Below are 21,622 nucleotides of genomic sequence, written 5' to 3' on the forward strand. Positions count from 1 at the left end.
CTTATTAATTACAATTTTAATTTTTTTCATAATCAATAATAAGAAGATAATAATAATTTTTAACTTAATATTAAGTATAAAAATTTAAATAAATTATTACAAAAGTATTTCACATAAAATTTTATAATTAATTTCGAATAAAATAGAAAAGAAAGTATTACATGTAACTGGTGTATTATGGACAATGTAAAAAAGTCATATATTTAAATCTTAAAATAAATTATATAATGGTAAGATAAATTAAATTTTTACAAAATTTGAGTAGAAATTTTATATAATAGTGATATCATGCCATCATTAACTTATGATATCACCAACAACAGTAAAACAACATATAAAAAGTGAACTCCACATGTAAATATAACTAACACTCTAGTAAGTTTTACATATATATAGTGAGATTAATTGGGCATGTTTGGTTTGGTTTTGGAAGAGTAGTTTTTAAAAATTGTTTTGGAGAGAGAGTTTAAAAAATTTTTTGGTTTGTTTGATTGTGTATTTTGAAAGTAGTTTTGGAGTTTGGGAGTTTAGAATGATTTGATATTTTGTTATAATTGAATAAATGTATGTGCGAGAAAAAATGATTGAGAATGAGATAGAAGAGAGAAAAAGTGATTGATTGATAGGTAAGAGAGACAAAGTGATTTTGAAAATTATTTTAGAAAATTTACAAACTAAACAAATTTTTTAGAAAAATTTTCTCAAAATCGTTCTACAAATCCAAACCAAACATACCCATTATGTTTGCATATCAATAATGATGAATATTACCTTTATATTGAGATTTTTTCACAAATTTTTCATAGTGTGTTTGGCTTGTATTTTGAGATAAATTTTCAAAAAAAAAAAATTTAGGGAGAGAGTTTAGAAATTTTTTTGATTTGTTTGATTGTATATTTTGAAAATAGTTTTGGAGTTTGGGATGATTTGATATTTTGTTGTAATTGAGTAGATATGTGTGTGAGAAAGAGTGATTGTGAAGGAGAGATGAAAGAGAAAAAGTGATTGATTGATGTGTAATAGAAAGATAAGTAATTTCAGAATTTTTTTGAGAAAATTTGTAACCAAACTTGTTTTTGGAAATTTTCTTCCAAGAACATGTTTCAAAATACAAACCAAACACTCTACATAAAAAAATTGTTGTTGTCCCTTCATTTTCAATAAAACAATCACTATTGTTCTCATAAATTTAAAAATACTATTTTTATTTAAAATCTATTTAAATATTATTTTTATTTAAAATTTTATTTTTATATATATAAAAAAAATGTAAATCCAAAACTCAGGAGGCCACGTAACTCCTAAGCCTTATTTGGGATAAATTAAAAAAGTCAAAAAGTTATTAAAAAAATTAAAAGTCTATACTATTCAAGGGTAGCTTGTGGGGGGAAGCCACTGAAGCAAAATTATTATTTTGTCCTTTGAATTCAACTAACCAAAAGTCAAAAGAGTAAAATGGTCATTTTGATTTTACTATAATATTTTATTATACATCTTTTGTTAAAAAGTTAAAAAGTTATCATAAACATACATTTTTTTTTCTCTATTTTTTTAACCGAAAAATTAAAAGGTACACTTAGAGCATCTCTATCAACTTACTTAAATTTTATCCTAAAATATTATTAAAAAATTCATTCCCTATTTTAGGAATCACTTTTTCATCTACCTTCTGTAACAAACTCTATATTCTTTCTCTATTTTTATTAAAATAATCTTTTAAATTATTTTTAAATTTGATATTTTTTTTAATAATAAAATAATTAAATAATATAAAATAAAGTCAAAAATGAGGCTCAAAGGCAGTGCTTGAGCAAATGAGAGAGAGAGGGGGGGGGGGGGGGTTGGGTTTGAAAGCTTAAGCAAATGGGAGGCCCCAATCCCAAGCCCCAAAAATGGAGGCTCAAAGCTGATAGGATAATTACAGAAGAAAGTAATAAAAGTAGAAGCCAGGGGCCGAACGTCCGAGGGGTCGATTGGTTAGGTCATCTTTTAGCATTCTTCTTCTTCAGTTACAGGACACTCACAGACATTCGGGAGATGTCAGGGGACTTCTCCTTCATGCCTAAAACAAAATAAGATAAGAATTTATCAGTTATAAGGGAGCTACAATGATTCCCTACAAATAAGAAGTCATTGTAGCAATCCTAAATTTAAAGGATGGTATAAAGGATCTATTAAAAAAGAATTTGTAAAGGATTAACCCCTTATAATAACTTTTGCTATTATAAAGTAACTAATAGAGATGCTATTATATAACATATCCCAAACAACTACCGGTCTCTATATAGCTCCACCATTGGACTCACATGATATGATGGTGAACTTTAAATTTCAAGAAATTGTTGTAATTATTATCGTACTTATTTGTGTTAAGATACCAATAAAATTATTAAATTATCAATTACAGTAAAATTAGAGATCTCAAAAATTCTATTAAAATTTTTATTAAATATTTTTCATGGGTGTAGGACCTACATGGATCCACATTGTGTGGGTCTCACACCTATATAAAATATTTGATACAAATTTTAGTAAAATTTTTAGGGTCTCTAAGATATTTGTTGTTATCTCTTAAAATAATAACTTAAAAATAATAAATTCTATTGTCTAGATTAATTACTAACTAGATAGAGCATCACTTTGAAATAACTTCTCGAGCTATAGATCAATCGTAAAGGGAGTGTTGGCCAGTCGAACCTGACTTCCAAATTAATAAAAATCTACTAATTACATGAGAATTTCTTTAAAATCCAATGAATTATTAAATCTATTTTAGCTAGTGGTCCATTTGTGAATTCACTCCCCCCACCCCCTCCCCCTCAATAATTTTATCTTTCGTTTTGTTTGTAACAATGTTAATTTATATAACTCAAATTTAAATCACAAAAATAAAATGGATAATATTTGTCATCCTACCCAATCAAAATTTAAAAAATAGTCTTGTTATACAACATTTAAAAAGATTACAGATTGATGATGACAAATATTCTTATAAATGCATTCATTATCTAATTGCTCTTTCTTATCAAATTCCACATCTACATTGATTTGTTTTACAAGGGCTTTTGCCTATGAGTTCTATAATTATAGCTTTGTTAACACAAGCTATTAAGATAATACTAATTAGGGTGCCCAGACCAACTTTGAAAGTTCCCCTAATCTAGTGTATTCTCCTACCAAGAGCAAAAAGGTGTTGAGGTATTTCCCTTCTAGATGAAAGTACTAAAATACCTTATTGGGATTAATAATCTCCTTGTATTCTAACTTCCTTATCTTTAAACAAAAAAAAAAAGAAAAAAGAAATATTGGGATGTGGGTTGACTTTTTGGCTTTTTAACTTATTGACTATTTTAGTTTGAGGTTAAAAAGTTTCGTTTGGAGTAGATTTTTTGACTTTTGTGAGAGAAAAAAAAAATTTATTTGGTTTGAATGTTTCATTTTGTCTTATTGGGTTAAAAAGTTTATTTTATTTTTTTGTAACTATTTTAGCCAAAAAATTTCATTTTAACTTATGTCAAACGATGGCCTAATATACATATTTTTGGTACATTGGTGGGGAGAGGAAAGAGGGAATGGAGTTATTTATGACAAAACTTGAACTCTTGAAGAAAGTGCAAAAGTTTTGATTAATTAGATTAATCTTAATTAATTTTAAACATAATTATTACTTGTTCTATATTTCACTCTATAAAAACATCTTAGGGTTGGTTTGGGAAGTGTGTTAGTTTTTTGATTTTTTGATTTTTTTGGTTATTTTAGCTTGGGCTAAAAAACTGTTTGGGAAGGACTTTTGGCTTTTTGACTTTTTTGATTTTTTTTGTGAGAGAATAATATAATGATTATGAGTTGGATGTGATGTTTTGTTGGTTATAGCTAAAATAACCTATTTCGTCTTTTGTGACTAAAATAACTAAAAAAACCTACAAACCTTCTTCCCAAACGGTGCCGCGTGGTATATAATATTTAGATACGGTTGTTGTATATAATATTTAGATACGGTTAAACTTTTCTTAAGTTTAACAAATAGTTTGGGATACATGAAAAAAGTTAAAAAATAAAAAATTACTCAAAAAGTTAAAAATTATTACTATTCATAAAAAAATATAAAAAAAATTAATTTTACATTTAATTATTACAACGGGTGCTTGTCTCCCCTACAGACTTTGCTGACTTTTTGGGAAAAATTGCACAGGCGGAGTGCACAAACAACACTGTGATGTTCGGCCCATAGGGGCCCATCACGGGTCTCGTTTTGATAATCTGAACCGTCAATATGTAAAACTCGTCGAATACTATATGCCTGTAAAAAATCACATTAATTAGATGTCGATAATTACATGATCAAATTAATTTTGTATGAAAAATGGATGGTGTTATAGTTAACGGTTGACAAAAAATAACACGATCAGATAGCTATCAATATCCGATCAACGTGTTTTTTTACAAGCATATAGTACTTAACGAGTTCTACACATTGAACGGTTCCGATTAGCAAAATGAGACTTGTGGTGGGCCCCCACGGGCCGAGCACCACAGTCCAATTCAAGTCTGAAAATGAGGCAACAATTTCCTATCTCCTAATCAGCCCACTACTCTGCCCAGACTATACGGGCTACTTCACTAACTTTTCCTATACACTTATTTATATAATTTTTTAATACACATTTTTTCGTAAAAAATTAAAAAGTTAACCTAAACATCCGTCTTTTTTTCTTCAACTTTTTAGTCAAAAAAAAAATGCACTTATTTAGGACACTCCAAAATATGAATTTGAGAGAATTGCTTAGGTTTATGAGATTCATCATATGTTTCGTTTTGATGATTTGAGCTATTCATTTTGTAATGTCCTCCATTTATATTATTCATGGAATAGATCGATATGATAACCATAATTTTTCATTTTTTGTATTTCTTTTAAAAAAATGAATAATTTGTTTTTTAAAATACACTTATCTATTTTATTGTAATCTTTTCACAAGGTGTATCTGACCCCGTTTGGTGGAGCTGTGAAAAAGTGATTATAACTTATACATTAACAGTTTATAACTTATAATTATGAACATAAGCTGATTTTTGACTTATAAATTAAGTTTTTTCTCCCCCACTCAAAGAATAAGTTGATTTTTGACTTACAAAAAGTTATAAGTTGTATTGTTAAGCTGAACCAAACACATTAAAATAGCTTAAATTAAGCTAAAAGCTGAAATAAGCTCTACCAAACAGGGCCAAAGTGTGACATGTAACAAATGAGAAAGAAAAATGTTCCAAAACTCTAAACAATGAGCTCTAAGGGAGCTTTAATCAGTGGATCCCACCTACTGATGTGATGGTTTAGCCTGTATTTTTTTCTTTTTTTTTATTGCCAGCTCATTAGAGCTGCAAATTTAGAGCTCTAAATCACTATTAAATGAGAAATATGTTTAAGTCTATAATTGACCAAGCAACAATGATTCATACCACTAAAAAAAAAAATCACTAATAACACTAATGTATTGGAAATGCTAAAAAGAAAGAAAAAAAAAAGGTATAGGTAGTATCATTAATGGTACTATTAGACCACTAATTTTAATACTCTTAGGCTCCGTTTGACAAGAGCTAAACGGGACTTTTTTGGCTATTTTAGCCACAAAAGACAAAATAAGCTATTTTAGCTACAAAAAAATAAAATATCACATCCAACCCATAATCGTTACATTCTTCTCCTCAAAAAAGTCAAAAAAATCTTACCCAAACCAAACTTTTTAACCCATACTAAAATAATCAAAAAAATTAAAATGCTAAAAAATCAATCCATTTTCCAAACAGAAGCTTAATTATTTTTCTTGACGAAGAACACAAATGAGAAATATGTCTATGTCCGTAATCGACAAGAAACTTGTTCTTGTGATTGGATTCGAATCCCAACATTAAATTGCCCTCCCCACTAAATGGTGACAATGAGTTCGTGAGGCATTTGGTTTGCTGAATTTTTAGAATTAGTTTTTTATTCTTTTAAAAAATTAAAACCTAATTTGATAAAAATAAAATATTAAAATATATTTTTTAATTTTGAAAAAATATTTGTAGCCAAAAAAAAAAGAAGAGAGAAAAGCATAAAAAATAATAATGTGTGTGTTTCGTTTGAGTTTTTTGAATTAACTTTTTTGAAAATTAAAATTTATATTTTTCATATTTTTTATTTTTAGTGAATATTTTTAAAATTTGAAGCCTTAGGTGTATCTAAAAAGTAAAAAAATGGTAAAAAAATAATTAAAAAAATTAATAAATACGTAAAAATACTATATTGAATTCTTGTGTTTTTTAAAATATATTTTTGGTATTTAGTGAATTTTTAAAAGATTTTTTTCACAAAAATTATACTTTTTATATGTATTTATGTTAAGTGTGTCTAAAAATTAAAAAAATCAGTAAAAATAAAAAAACACAGAAAATAAGAAAGTATTATTTTTTGAAAAATGTTTTTGGAAAACCAAAAACAAGCAAGCATTGTTTTAAAAAATTTCACTTAACTAGTTATTTATTTATTTATTATTATTTAGAAAATAGATTCTACCAACGTTAAGTTGTTACATTACTTTCTATTTTTTTGCATATCTTTTCATAAAAAGTTAAAAAATTTATTAAAATAGTATGTTCTCAAACTAGACCGATCAAACAAAATAACATTCCTTATTTGGGAACTACACATTTTAGCAAAAAAATAAAAATAAAATAAAAAGTCACTATAAGTTGTTGTATCACTCTCTATTTTTTTGTACATCTTTTTGTAAAAAGTTAAAATGTTACTAAAATAGATTGCTCCCAAACGAGACCATTGAACAAAATAACATTCCTTGTAATTATGTTTAGGATAAATTTCACTTTATCCCTTGCGATTTAGCCCATGTGTGATTTACTCCCCTAAGGTTTGGAAATGACTACATAACCTCCATGTGGTTTGTGGAATGAAATGCATTGTTAAACATTTCGTTCAACTTAACAACAAGTGTGAGGCACGTGGAAGATATGAAGGGGTTATATTCTCATTTTCATATTTCAAATGAGGTAAATCGCACATGGAATAAAGCACAGGAGATTAAAGTGCACTTTGCCTTCTAAATAAATAACGAAAATATAGGAATATTTTAGACTTTTTCATTAAATCATTAACAGGTTTAATGGTGCACTTCAGTTCACAAATCACAAGTAGGGCCGAATAAAGGAACTGTAAAAATCCACAAACCAAACCGGTCTAATCTAATCCAATCAAGTAGGTTTGGTTTGATTTTTTGAATTCGTGGTTCAGTTCTGGTTTGAAAAATTGAGGAACCGTTCTCTACGGATCGATTCCAGATTGAAGTTCATGGTTCCGGATTAAAACCGATCCAAATTGTATGTAACTTAAATCACATACATACCATACACCCTGTGAAATAGTACTGATGTGTTTAGCTTCAATTTTCTAAATTTTTTTCTAACTTAAAGTATATACATACCATATTCTCTTAATTCAAGAATTTTAGTTCCAGCTCTAATAATAGTTAGGCAATTTTCCCCTTACCCTTTTTTGCTTTTCTATTTTTTTTTTTTGAAAAAGCAATTTTCACAATGCAAATCTGTATCACAAGAACTATTAATCTTTGGAATTGTTGAGGTGAATAAAAAGTAAATGATTTTACTTATTTATTCGATAAATAGGTTATGGCCACGTCATCAAGTATAGTCTTTAATTGGATGCGTTTTTATGAAATAAGTTCTCTTTGATCGTAATTGAGTTTATTTTACAGGATAAACTCTTTAGATTAGACATTACAACAAAGCGATAAATTTTTTACAATGGATTGGTTTTGGTTTTATCCCAAATCGAACTAATCCGGACCATGTTCATCCCCAATCACAAGAGGATTATGTGATCATTTCTAAATGTTAAGAGAGTAAACCTTACATGACGTAAACCACAAAGGGATAAAGTGAAGTTTGCTCTTATTTTTGTTAGTGACTTTTTAATAGCGCCTCACTTATATCACCAACCATGCAAACAAAGATGGATCTAGGGGGTAGATGTAGGCGATCGCACCCCCAAAAAAAAAAAAAAAGATCATATATTATATTGAAAAAATTTAAAATTATATAGACTTATACATTTGAATATATTTTCACACCGTCATAGTGATAATTCTCATAGTGATAATTCTAAATCCTTCTCTAAATACGAAGTGCATAAATTCAAAATATAAAATAAAATACAAATCTCTCATAAAATGTGGGTCCTACATATGACCCCACAATATGTGGGTAATATGTGGGGCCTACCCCTACAAAAATTTCTGTGTATTATTTTGTGTTTTTAGATTTGTGCACTTACAGTTTATCTTTATCCTTACATCAATAACATAAAATGTCTTGAACTCATCATGACTAAGAAAACACAAACAATCTTAGCTCATCAGTCTTCAAACTAAGTATGTGGACACAAATTCACAATTTTACATTAAATGTATTATCAGTTACACATTTAATAGAGGAATCTCTTAATTACATGACCTTTCACACTACGCTGGCTTCAAAATTAGTGTGGACTCTGCAGTGTATGTGAGATGATACACTATTGGACTGTCAAAGCTATATCAGCACCGTTCAAATAGCTGACTTGTGAGATATTCTCAATCAATTGGGTGCTAAATCAAAGGCCGAGATTCCATTTCAATTCTAGTAACGTCAACCAATAATTTTACCACATATATGGTGTGTAATTATTACCCCACTCATTACAATAATCTAAAAAAATGTTATATTCAAATGTTAAAAAAAAAATGAAAAAAATTTCTTCTTATTACAAGGTTTAAAAAAAGTAAAAATATAAAAATTCTCAAAATAAAATAAACAAAGAAAGTTTAGAAAAGGTAATAAACAGATACGAAGGAAGAGGTGCCCTCCATGGAATTTTTAAAAGGGAGCAGCGTGCCTCCAGTTTAGATCGGACTGGACGGTACTGTTCGGCTTGTGAAAGCTTGTCACGAGTCTCGTTTTAATAATCTGAACCGTTATTATGTAGAATTCGTTGATTATCATATGTTTGCAAAAAATCACATTAATCGGATATCGATAGCTATATGATCAAAATCAGTTTTGTGCAAAAAAATGGACGGTGAACAAATTAATGATTGACAAAAAACTGATCTGATGAGATAGCTATCGATATCCAATCAATGTGATTTTTTACAAACATATAGTACTCGACGAGTTCTACACATTGAACGTTTAGATTATCAAAACGGGACTCCTAGTGGGCCCCCACGGGCCAAAAATTGCATGAGGATTTCAATTATTAAATTTATTTCAATTAATAATAATTATTATTATTACTTTCATTTTATCTCCTTAATTCAAGAATTTTAGTTCCACCTCTAATAATAGTTAGGCAATTTTCCCTTTACTATTTTTTTTTTCTTCCAGAAAATTAATTTTCACAATGCAAATCCGTATTACAAGAACTGTTAATCCTTTGAATTGTTGAGGCAAACAAAAAGTAAATCATTTTACTTATTCATTCGATAAATAAGTTATGGCCACGTCATTAAGTATAGTCTTTAATTGGATGCACTTTTACGGAACAGGTTCTCTTTGATCGTAACTGAGTTTATTTTTACAGGATAAACTCTCTTAGATATTAGATATTACAACAAAGCGACAAATTTTTTATAACTAAACCATATAACAGATTAAAAGAGTAGAGTTTTACTATATTTCTTAATTTATTACCCCCAACTACACCTCTTCTTTTGACATGACAAACAATTTTGAAAGGATAAAGGAGAAATTGAAGAAACTTAATTGATTAATATTGTGGGGTCTTTTGAGAAGTAAGTAAAAAGTTAACTTTTAACTTTTTATCTATTTTGTGTTACATAACATTTCATAATTTTTACTTATAAAAAGATAAAGTAGACTAAAAAAAATTAAGAAGTCAACTCTTTACTCACTTCTCAAAACGTCACTGTATCTCTATAAGTATTTAATTTTACTATTTTCACTAAAAATATAAATCATATACTAATACGAAATATGCAATTTAAATATTTTTTAAAATTTAATTTATGTAGATGAATATGGCCTTTATCGAAGGTGACACATGTAAGTACACACTGTATAAAGCAAGAACCCTAATCAAGTGGTTTATGACGTACCAAAGTAAACCATTTTAACGGCTGTGATTGATTGATCGATTTCACAACCCTCAAAACCGTATTCCATCATCTCACACAGAAACCATCCTATCCATATACAACGCCACGTGTACGGTCCATAAAATTCAACCATACTGGATAACAATAGACGGGACCACACCAGATCATTCGTCGTAGTATAAAAAGGCCCGAACTCTCATTTCCAATACTCAACCCAACACACAGGTCCTTTTCTTCTGCTTCTTCTTCTTCTTCTTCTTCGTCTCTTTTCTCCGGCGAGGATTCGCCGGAAAAATACTCCGGCGGTGGCTCTGGGTAAACCCTAGTTAAACTCAATTCTATTGTTAGGGCTTCATTTTCTTTTGTATCTATCGTTGATTCAATTTCACAACTACTCGGTTTGATCGTTAACTCTCTCTATCTCTGTGATCGATCGTTCAATGCATGTTATGTATATATATGTGTGAATGTATTTTTAATCGAAATTTGGTTCAAATCGAGTTTTGAACTTTAATGCTTGTTTATGATTTTTTTTTTTCTTACTAGGTTTTGGTTTGTTGTTTGTAGATTGATTGAACAGAGCTTTGAGCTTGGGTTCTATGGTGTTTTGAATGGTTTGTGGCAATGCCTTGCAGAGGCGAAATGGTTTCGGGAAGAAGTGTTGAAGGAGTTTGAAGGATTGTGAAGGGGCGATTTTGGAGTGTGGTGACTCTGTGAGTTTACTTGAATCGAAAGGACGAGTGGGTTTAACTGGCGTGAAAATGGTGGGTTTTAATGCTTTTTCTATGCTAATGCTGTGCTTTTTTGGGCAATTTATTTATTTATTTTTATAGTCCTTAGTTTCTTTTGTTGGTATGCTCGAACAATTATGGTATTTGTGTGAATGCTTATCTTGTGTATTATTTGCAAGTTTGGTTGGTGTTTTTGAATAGACTTAAATTGAATTTCTATCTTTGAAAGATTATAGATTTCCTACATTTAACTCTGGAAAAATTCCATATGTTGACAGGGTTGGATTACCTTGTCTGGGTGGTCTTTCAGATTTAATCGTGAGATTGGTGGTTGAAACTCTTTATTTTTAATTAATCTAGTATAGGCAATCAATTCAATTTAGAATGTTATGTAATGGTGATTCAAGTTATTACTCTATTTGTTCTTTTTCTTTTTCTTTTCTTTTTTATTTTTTAAAAACTTTTTTGAGTTACATTTGAAATTTTTTATTTGCACAGCCAACATACTTGGTTACTAAACTAGGTAGACGGATGGCAATTTGAGAATCTTCTTAATCCCTTTATTCTTGGTAATTTACCTTGTTGTTTATGGGTGTATACCTAATTTGATAGATTTTGGAAAGTTGCTCATTCGTCGTATTATTTTGTTGATTATTTACGAGATTTGAGCTTCATTGATGGTAGGAAATTTATTTTATTGCCTGTGTTCCTCTTGTGTTCTTGAATTACTACCCATCTGGTGCGTAGAATAGTTAGAAAAGAAAGTAGAGTTAGTTTGATATGGAAATGGAATATAAAATCAACCATTTATACATATGTTTTTTAAGTTCTTATGTACTTAGTATGCCCATAAAATTGTGTTAGATGCTTGAAGGACTCTAAAGGTAAGAATTACTTGGACGTTTGTGAACATTAAACCATCATATTCAAAATATGGGTTGCTGAGGTATGGAGAATGATAATGCAAATTTAAGGCGTTACTTGATTTAACCAGAGTTTTAAAAGGCTTTCTTGAGACTCGCCTCGATGCTCGCCTCGCCTTGAGGCTAAGGTAAAACGCATCAAGGCTTTGATTTTTAGGCATTACTCCCCAAAGGCTTGTTCATCATAGTTTTAGACATGCGCCTTAAGTGAGCTTTTTACGCCTTTTGCACATAAGCATGTGAGGAGTATGCACATGTAGAAGTTGCCTTGGAAATTTGTTAAACTTAGTCTATTAGATTGTTTAAACATAAAAAATTAAAAAGAATCTATTTTTACAACTATATTCTACAGGAAAAATTAAGTAAATGATCAATCAAGAAAAACACAGTTCATGGTCAAGTGAGAAGCTCAATCACTGAAGTTAAGAATATTGATTTCTCTTTCAGTGAAGGAAAACTTCTTTCTATGTAGTAAAATGTTCAACACATTAAAGTGAAGTATTTACACATTTATATTTAATTTTGTTTTTATTTTTTTAACTATTTAAAAATATTTAATTTATTCAGTAAACATTAAAATTCAAAATTTGAAATGCTTACGCTTCAACGCCTTGAGGCTTTACGCCTCGCCTCATGAGGGGTAAAACGCCTCAAGGTACGCATTCGCCTTTAAAAACTTTGGATTTAACAGGTTAATTATGAGTATATGTGTATTTAGACTGCTCTGCTCAAATGTGAATGATAGCACAGGGTTCATGACATGTTCCGTTCCATTTGGGGTGCCCTGATTAAGTGTGAAGCAACCAAACGGAGCGAGAAACGAAGATGCTGTCAGTTTACCTTTGTAGAACTTTGAGGATTATTTGTGTAGACACCTTTGTTTACTATGTACAAAGTTTCAAGACATTAGGATATTTATGACCATAGCTCTTCAATGGTGGGATCATAACTCTTTGAAAGAGAAACTTCTACCGGTGAAAATTACCGAATATAATTTGCTGTGCGAAAAATGGCATTGGGATATTGTGGTTGGAAAAGGTTCATAGTGTACTATTTTTGTGTTAAATGAGGTGTCATGTTATAGTAATCCACAAAAGCTAGACAAGGAGATGAGCCTTGTGGCTGTGAACCTTTTGGCTGTAAAACCCACGACAACCAGGGCCTTGCTTTTTTGGTTGAGGAGAAGTGAGGATGAGTCAACAAATTATTTCCAGGCTTCGCAGTAATGAAGGGCAGCTAAAACAGAAAGGAAAGAAAAAGAAAGGAAAAAAAATAAAATAAAAAGAGCAACAAATTCTTCACATTTGGCGTCAACCTGGTAAGGAACACACAAATAGAGGTTTCCCTAGTTTACGTGAATCGACAACCCATTATGAAAATATTAATAATTTCTTTGACTTTATCGCTAAAGCTATTGGAACTATTTATGTCTCAAGATTTTTCTACAGCTTCTATTTTTGTAGATATTTATGGCATACGCATACAAATTAATGCTTCCTTCTTGCCTTGGGGTATAATATCTACCACAAGTTTTACCGTATTTATTATTTAGAGTCTGGACAATTAGATGGGCAGTTATTGCCTCAAAAGGATATGTTTTATTTTCCTTCATATTTTACTATGTTGCATGGGGTTCGGTACAAAAGTTGGCCATTAGTGTTTGTCGGTATTTGATGTGGACATAATTAAATTTTGGAAGTCTCCAACTTTTATCCTACTAAAGTGCTGGGAGAAATGAATTCACAGTGTAACATTGAATGTCTGGTGTGGGATACTTTGCTTATACCAAAAATTCCCATGCAACAAGTATTACCGTGAGGATCACAAGGAAAAATGATATTGGAAGAAGGATGGGGTAAGAGAGCAACTATGCAGCTAACCCCCTAAAGAAAATTGAAATGGGTTGTTTCCGGACAATTGGCATGTTCTATTGACGATACAATATATATATTTTGTGCTTGGCTGATATTATTGAAGTATCCTTTCAAACGTAAGACCCTTAAAAAGGTAACATCTTTGCAAATATGAATGCTTTATATTTTCAATTGAAAAGTAAAAATTATGTTGCAAGTTGCAACAACCATTTATAAAATCATAACAAAAGAAATAGCAGCTGCCTTATGTTGTTTCCTCTCTGGTTGGCTTCCTCCTCTCCTCCTACCCCCTTCTCTTTTCTCCATTCCCCTTCCCTTCTGTCTTTTCTCTCCTCCCTTTCTTCCCTTCTACTCATTTCTTTCTTTTGAGTGACTGATCTAGGAGGGTTTTAGTGGGTCACTTGCCGGCTGGAGTGGATGCCGCCGTCCCCGGTGGTCTTTCTGCCTTTCTCTGTATCCCTTGCCTCAGTTTATATGTTGGTGCTGTCAAGGTTTGAACGAAATATGTAGCTTGATAAAAGAAAAAAAAATTACATGAGTCATCTCAAGTGTTAGACAAAACTTAGATGTGTTACAATATATACTAATCCAAATTTGTTGTAATAATGCATGCATAGATTGCCATTCTTTTTTCCAATGATTGCTAGTATTATTTAATCTTGAAATATTGCTGGCCTTGAATAATTGGAAATACTAATAACAATAATTTGATGTCATTGTTCAGTTTTGTTGTGTTTGACTGTGTAATGTTATGATGTATGTTCTCATTTATCTTGGTTTGGACTGATTTTTTGGTATTCATATATTTGTTTCTGATTTCAAATTTTAATACCTCTAGACATTGTGGCCAACAGCTATACGTAAGATAAATCACAAGTGTAAGCCGTCTTGTCAAGGTGTTATTGCACCTTTTCAACTCTTTCTTCTGAGCTGTTGATTCACCTTGTAGGATCTTGACAATGCTGTTATGGCCTTCAGTATTTCCACAGCTATAGCACTCCAATAGATAGGTTTCTACATACTTGGGTGTATTCTTTGTGTTGGCTTGCTTTACATTTACAATTGACCCTCAATCCCTGCCCTAGCATAAGGCCCATACCTTTTGTCCACCTACAGACCCCTGAAAGAAAATATATAATTGTGCTTGAAATTTGAGCCTTGCATGATTCACTTGTATGGAAAATCTATGACTTCATTTTTGTTGTGGATTAAATATTTGGAATCCATTCAGTAAACCCTTTTTTTTTTCTTTTTGATCAGTAAAAGGGAAAAATTATTCAAATAAGGGAGAGCTTATGTCTTATATTTCTTTTCCCCAAAACAAAGATAGCCTAAAATATAAAGAAAGTCACATTTCTAAAACTAGTTTACGGGAACAACGCATAGCTTATAAGGCAAAAAAAATGCATCACAATCGAGGAACCTGATTTTACTAGGGTCCATGTTGTCTGGATGTTGGCTGTGAGGTTCATTCAATCCCTTAGTTGAATGAACATGTACTCAATGGGTTTTATTCTCAAATCTTTCGATCTGACAATACATTGATGCTTCCTGTTATTTTCTAGCCACGATAAGTGGACAAATCCAGTCCATCAAGCGCTGCATATTGGGAAGTGTCAATGTGAATTGCTGTCTTTCATGTCACATAACGTAGATATATAAATGATAACTACTTAACAAAGTAGGTGTCATGTGTGAAAACCATTTACAGAAATTATGCTCCAAAGCAAGACTAAGGTGATTTGAGATTATGGTATACTCAGTCTGCTTCTCTAAGAAAGCATATAGTTTCTTTGGCAGTTGAGATTTGAATTAGATTCTTCTTCTTTTTCTTTTTACTTTTCATTTGGGTCATATATGTGAAATGTTGATTAAATATTCACATGTCTGAATTTTGCTTTACCATCTTTAATTTTGCAGTTAATATGAATTTTGTACCTTTTCTGTTTAGGTTGTGTTTGAATTTTGGATTTGGGTAGGATGTGTGGAGGCGGAGCAAAAGAGAAGGGAATTGTGACAAAATCAGCTTCTATGTTGATCACTTTTCCCTTATTTTTTCCTTTCCCTTCACCATCCCCTACTCAAATCCAAGATCCAAGCACAGCCTTAAAATTATTTGAGGATTGTAATTTTTTCATCCTTTTTGTTCGAAGAACTCATTTTTTTTTGTGATCTAGTAACTCCTGTTACTAAATTAAGATGTTACTCAATTAAGATGCTAAGTACATATTTTTGGCAGTCTTTTCAGAATAAGAGCTTTTGGATGCCAAGGGATGCAGGTTGTCTAACTGATGGAGACATAAATTATGATACTTCGTCAAGAATTGAACCAAAGCGTGCTCACCAGTGGTTCATGGATGCTTCTGAACCAGAACTATTCTGCAACAAGAAGCAAGCGATAGAAAATGTTAACAGCAGAACAATGTCAGAAATTCCAAATGCAAACATTTCTCTATGGGATAACAATTCAAGTTTTCAGACGGTCCCAGGGCAGTTTACTGACCGCCTATTTGGATCTGAGATTGCAAGGCCTTTCGATCTTATTGATAAGAGCATTCCTGCTGTTGGTACAGGGAGCTCAAATGTTGAAAGAAGGGGTTTTGAGGATCAATTTGGAAGCAATTCCTCAGTCGGTTTATCTATGTCCCACACAATGGAAGATCCCTCATCGTGTCTCAATTATGGAGGAATTAGAAAAGTAAAAGTCAATCAAGTTATGGACTCTGAAAATGGCATGTCTGTATCAATGGGACACCCCTATACTAGGGGGGATAACAATACTATTTCGATAGGCAATGCCTATAATAAGATTGATAACAACATCTCACTGGGCACAACTTACAATAGTGGGAACGAGGGTACCATTTCAATGGGCCCTACCTTTAATAAGGCGGATGACAGTTTTATTCCGATGGGTCACACATTTAACAGAGGAGATGGCAATTTTATGTTGATGGGTCATAATTTTGACAAGGGAGATCCCAGTATCTTATCAATGGGTCAGCCCTTTGACAAGGGAGATGATGGTTTCATAACAATGGCTCATCGATATGAGAAGGGAAATGGCAATATCATATCTGCTGGTCCTGCTTATAACAGGGGGCAGGAGAATTTCAATTCAATGGGTTCTGCCTATGACAAAGCGAATGAAAATTTCATTTCAATTGGTTCTTCTTATGACAAGGGGGGTGATAATATCATATCCATGGGTCCAACTTCTGACAAGGCAGATACTAGTGTTGTATCAATGGGTATCAACTATGACAAGGGAAAGTCCAGCATTCTATCTATGGGACAGAACTACAAGAAGGGTGAGAGCAGTACTATATCTTTTGGAGGCTATCAGAATGAACCTGAAACAAATCCCTCAGGTGGAATCATTAGTGGCTATGATTTGTCGGCAAGTCAGCCCTATGATCAAACTTCGAATGCACCTGGACAGCAAGAATCGGTTGAGCACAATACTGGTCTAGTTGCAAGTGTTGCTCCTGCAACAGCTTCTAAAACCAATGCCAACCCGAAGAATAAGGAGCCAAAGCCACCTAAGAAAGTCCCTCCCAATAACTTTCCTTCTAATGTCAAAAGCTTGTTATCAACTGGGATGCTTGATGGAGTTCCTGTGAAGTATGTTTCCTGGTCACGGGAGGTGAGTTTTTAATTCTTGTTCTTGTTTCTGCATGGTATTTTCAAGGGTAAATTTTACTGAATTCCTTTGAGGTTTGGAGAAAAAACAGTAACCTCCCCACATTAGTATAATTACATTGTGCTCCTTTAAGGTTTTAATTCACATAAAATTTAGCTCCCCTTTTCATCAGTAATTTGTTAGTCATATAGATAGAAAATGATGTTATTTTACTTTGTTTATCTTTGTATCTTCATATCATCTGCATTAATCCCGATCCTTTTAGCCTTACTAAAAGGGAGGTCAGTGTACTTATATCAAACCTGTTTGACTTGCTGCGTTTTCTCCATACCTCAAGGGAGGTTGGTGTAATTTATCGTATTTTTAATTATCCTGACACTAGCTTATTTTTGTTCATCCAGAAAAATCTTAAAGGAATTATAAAAGGGACTGGTTATTTGTGTGGCTGCAAAGATTGCAAGTTCACCAAGGTATGATTGTTCTTTGTTTTATTTCATTTTTTTGAGGTTTGTTTGAATGGCATTCAAATTGTTGTATGCAGGCCCTGAATGCTTATGAGTTTGAGCGTCATGCTGGCTGTAAGACCAAGCATCCGAATAATCACATTTACTTCGAGAATGGAAAGACCATCTATGCAGTGGTCCAAGAGCTGAAGAGTAGTCCTCAGGAGATGCTGTTTGAAGCAATTCAAAATGTGACTGGATCTCCCATAAATCAGAAGAATTTCCGCATATGGAAAGGTGAATTTTATTTTTCTGGTTAAAATACCACCCCTTTTTGAAACAAACATTGTTGTGACCCTTTTCTGAATTTAGATCAGTTAAACTGAAGACTTTTGTATTCATCTTTTTGTTCTTTTCAGCATCATATCAAGCTGCAACTCGCGAACTTCAGCGTATCTATGGGAAGGATGAAGTGATCGTGCCATCTTGATTTGTGAACTTGGCCTTTTTCAAATTTGTGATCTGTGAATAGGTTGCCTACACCAATATGGTGAACTTGTGAATTTGGTTTGGAAAATTTTAGGTGTTTTGGTGAGAGAGAACTGCTTCTTGCTATTTAGCTTTGAACCTTTTCATATAGACCTTAATTTTATTGTGGCTTTTTTGGACATGATTTTGGCTCTTAGGAACAGAGTTTGACTTTGAATGTGTTGGAAATGTGAAATTTGGATTAAAGCAATCAATCAACTTCCTGAGTTTAGTCATGGTGTCATGAGCTCATGATCTGTTTGAGCAACAGGATGGTGTGTTGAGAACAAAGGAAATAAATATGTGGCCTCCACTCCACATGCCAATTTGGGAAGTAGCAATTTACAGGATGTTCTAATTAGAACATAAGATGGGTGAGTATTGGTTTGGATCATTCCTTGTAGTAGTATGCACATCGACGAAGTATAAGAACTCCTCACAGTCCGCATGTGAGGTGCAAACAAAAATTTCTCTTAGATGGAAGACAATGTGCTTGTTATCTTACTGAAGTTGGAGCGTTATTTTACTACTTTTTGTGGTTCGATCTGCAGTAGTATCTTGTATATGAATGTTTTTAGTATGCAGGCATAGTCGTGAATCTGTCGGTTAGACCACCTTCTTGTGCTGCAGGACTGGAGTAACTACGGTATGTCAGTTGCTGTAGCTAATTCAAGCAATAGATTCTGTCCTTCTTTCTTTTTTTTGTCCGTTTTTTCTTTTCTTTTCTTAATAAAATTATCTAGTTATAAACTAGTTTCCACTGTTATGTCGTGTTTATAATTATAGTTAACTAGTGTTTTTTTTTCTTTTCTTTTTTTTCCCAATTATTTATTGTTATGTCTTGTTTATGATTAACCGGTTCCCACTGGTCTTTTGTTTGGGGTCCCAAGGTAAATATGGGGTGAATTTCCCTGTGTATTTCTTCTTTAGATTGGTCCAACAATCACGAATCCGTTTAATTATATCCATTTGAAATTCGTTAGTGTTACGTATACCAATTAGTATATTAACTAGTGTAATAATATATGTTATGACATTATTATTGAGTTCACTAATTATACGAATTATATATATCAAAAGACCTTTTAAATTATTCCACATAATCAATTGGTACACTAATAGGTATCTTAATTGGTACATATAATATTATTCTTTGAAGTTTGTTTTAATTTCTTAAATTCATAAATGAGTTTAAATAAGTTGCACCTAGATGTAAACTTTTATGTATACTAACAAATAATAAAATGAAATGCTCAATTGAAGTGGTGAATTATTTGAAAATAATGTATTATTATATTTCTTAAAAGTATAGGTTATTTATAGAATTTAGTTAAGTACACCAGTTAGGATTGTCTTTGGAGAAAGGAATTTTTTGAATTTTTTGTTTAAATTTTACCTTCTAGTAATAAGAGGTTTGATATAATTATATTTTACGATCATAATGTTTGAATTCATATATAACATAACTCATTTTTTATCAGATATATGTTAATTATAAAGATGAAATAAATGTTATCATCTCTTTCATATTAAAATAAAAATATATTTTGATAAAATTGTGATTAAATCAGTAAATCAGTTAAACTGAAAAAGGTTCAGCTAATCGGTTATGTCAAAAGACCATTCAACTTATACAAAAATTAATTAATTAAAACTTTTAATGTTATTTTAATTTTAAAATTTAAACTATCTTGAACTGAAACATGCATAACATTATAATATTAAATAAGAATATATTAATATATTAAACAATAATATAAGGTTAATTTTATATAAGTGAAATAACTTATTTTTTCATTCTTTTTCTGTTGTGTTATAATTTTGTATATGAAACATAAGTATTTGTCAAATAGAGTCGATATAACATTGGTTTTTATGTAGAACTTAAATGGAAAAGGCATGCTGATGTGGATTTGAAAAAAGAAAGCCTTTAGATTTTGCCATCTAAGCAAGAAAAAAATAATATTTTAATAATATATATTAGTAGGTGACCTGTGCAATGCACGGGAATTTACTTTTAAAATGAAAAATTAATTTTGAAACTTAATACTTTACGTGTAAAAAATTTTAAAAATTAAAAGTTAAATACAAACAGATTTGTTAATGGTTGATGAAAATCATTGTCATTGTGTGTGATCTTATGTAAAATAGGCTCATAAAAATAATATCTTTCAAAGTTAAAAAAAAGTGTATTCTCAATCTGAAATCAAATCCTCATTTGTGTTAATCAAATTTATCAAAAATTATGAATTCCACTTGTATCAAAATATTTTTTATGAAAAAAATAAAAATGAAAAATTATATAATATACAAATTATAACTTGGCCATAACTCATGGTGTATTATTTTGGTTATTAATCGAAAATGTCTTCGCTTATTTCTTATGTTTTTAGTTATGTCTAAAGTGGTGCATCAAGTTTTCAATTATGCTTAAAGTGGTGTTTGATTATGATCTATTGTAATATTTTTATATGAAAATATTTAAGTATTTTTTTATGCGAAAAAAGTGTTTGAGGTGGGTTAATTCAAATGCAAGATTTATTTTTATATTAGTAAGATTGTAAGAATTATTCACATTGATGAATAAAAAATTATAAATTCAAATCATAAACAGTGTTCTCAAAGAGAATCAAACACAAAATCTCTGTAACCTTAATAATTTCAGTTCTCAAAACGGTTCTAATTAATTATGTGACACATTATAATAATTGTAAGATTTTTATTCCAGTCAAATTATTTTTGCATATATTTTATGGCAAAACTCATGAAGGTGCATTATTAGTAATATTATAAATTTAAAATTTTTATTTCAAAATTATTCAAGAAATATCAATAGGATTTAAAATAAAATTTAAATTTAAATTACTTATTTTAATAATCTTAGCCTTATCGTTCTATAAAAATGTTACTTGAATACTTATATATAATAAATTTAGTTAAATTATTTGTTTATTTTGATAATTTTAGTTTTATTGTGCTATAAAACTGTAATTATCATATAATGATTTTATATGATATATATATATATATATATATTAAATTATAAGATAGTAAAATAAACACTCATTTTGGTATTAAAAATAATAGTTAAATTAGAAAGAGAATTAGTAATATAAAACTAAAAGTGATTCTAATTATTTAATTTTAATTTTATTTTTATATTTATTTGGAAAATAAAAATATGTTGAAATAGAGTTACACAAAATTTATTTAAAAGATTAAACATAAATATGTTGTGATTGGATTAAGAAGAAAATACGTAAATTATATTGATTTTTTTCTTTAATATTCTTTTTGAATTATTCATACATATT

The 21,622-nt window shown here is 30.5% G+C and overlaps 1 protein-coding gene across 2 annotated transcripts; it reads left to right on the top strand.

Moving 5' to 3' along the window:
- The first annotated feature begins 10,164 nt into the window (after positions 1-10,164).
- Positions 10,165-18,544, top strand: LOC114323443 (N-lysine methyltransferase). 2 transcript variants are annotated; one of them, XM_028271051.2, is made up of 6 exons: positions 10,165-10,481; positions 10,734-10,930; positions 15,934-17,340; positions 17,739-17,807; positions 17,879-18,077; positions 18,200-18,544. In XM_028271051.2, the coding sequence occupies exons 2-6, from the start codon at positions 10,928-10,930 to the stop codon at positions 18,268-18,270; spliced, it is 1,749 nt and encodes a 582-aa protein (XP_028126852.2). In that variant the 5' UTR covers positions 10,165-10,481; positions 10,734-10,927; the 3' UTR covers positions 18,271-18,544. The 2 variants fall into 2 exon arrangements, with proteins under 2 accessions (XP_028126852.2, XP_028126853.2); XM_028271052.2 differs by having other exon boundaries at positions 10,347-10,481; positions 10,802-10,930.
- The last annotated feature ends 3,078 nt before the right edge of the window (positions 18,545-21,622 follow it).

The sequence above is a fragment of the Camellia sinensis genome, chromosome 1 (genome assembly GCF_055761805.1).
Source record: "Camellia sinensis isolate YWXY chromosome 1, ASM5576180v1, whole genome shotgun sequence".
Taxonomy (NCBI): Eukaryota; Viridiplantae; Streptophyta; class Magnoliopsida; order Ericales; family Theaceae; genus Camellia; species Camellia sinensis.

Excerpts from the sequence above, each read along its gene's own strand:
- LOC114323443 (XM_028271051.2), top strand. Across the intron at positions 17,341-17,738 it reads ATGTTTCCTGGTCACGGGAG|AAAAATCTTAAAGGAATTAT; the intron begins GTGAGTTTTTAA and ends TTGTTCATCCAG. Across the intron at positions 17,808-17,878 it reads AAGATTGCAAGTTCACCAAG|GCCCTGAATGCTTATGAGTT; the intron begins GTATGATTGTTC and ends TGTTGTATGCAG.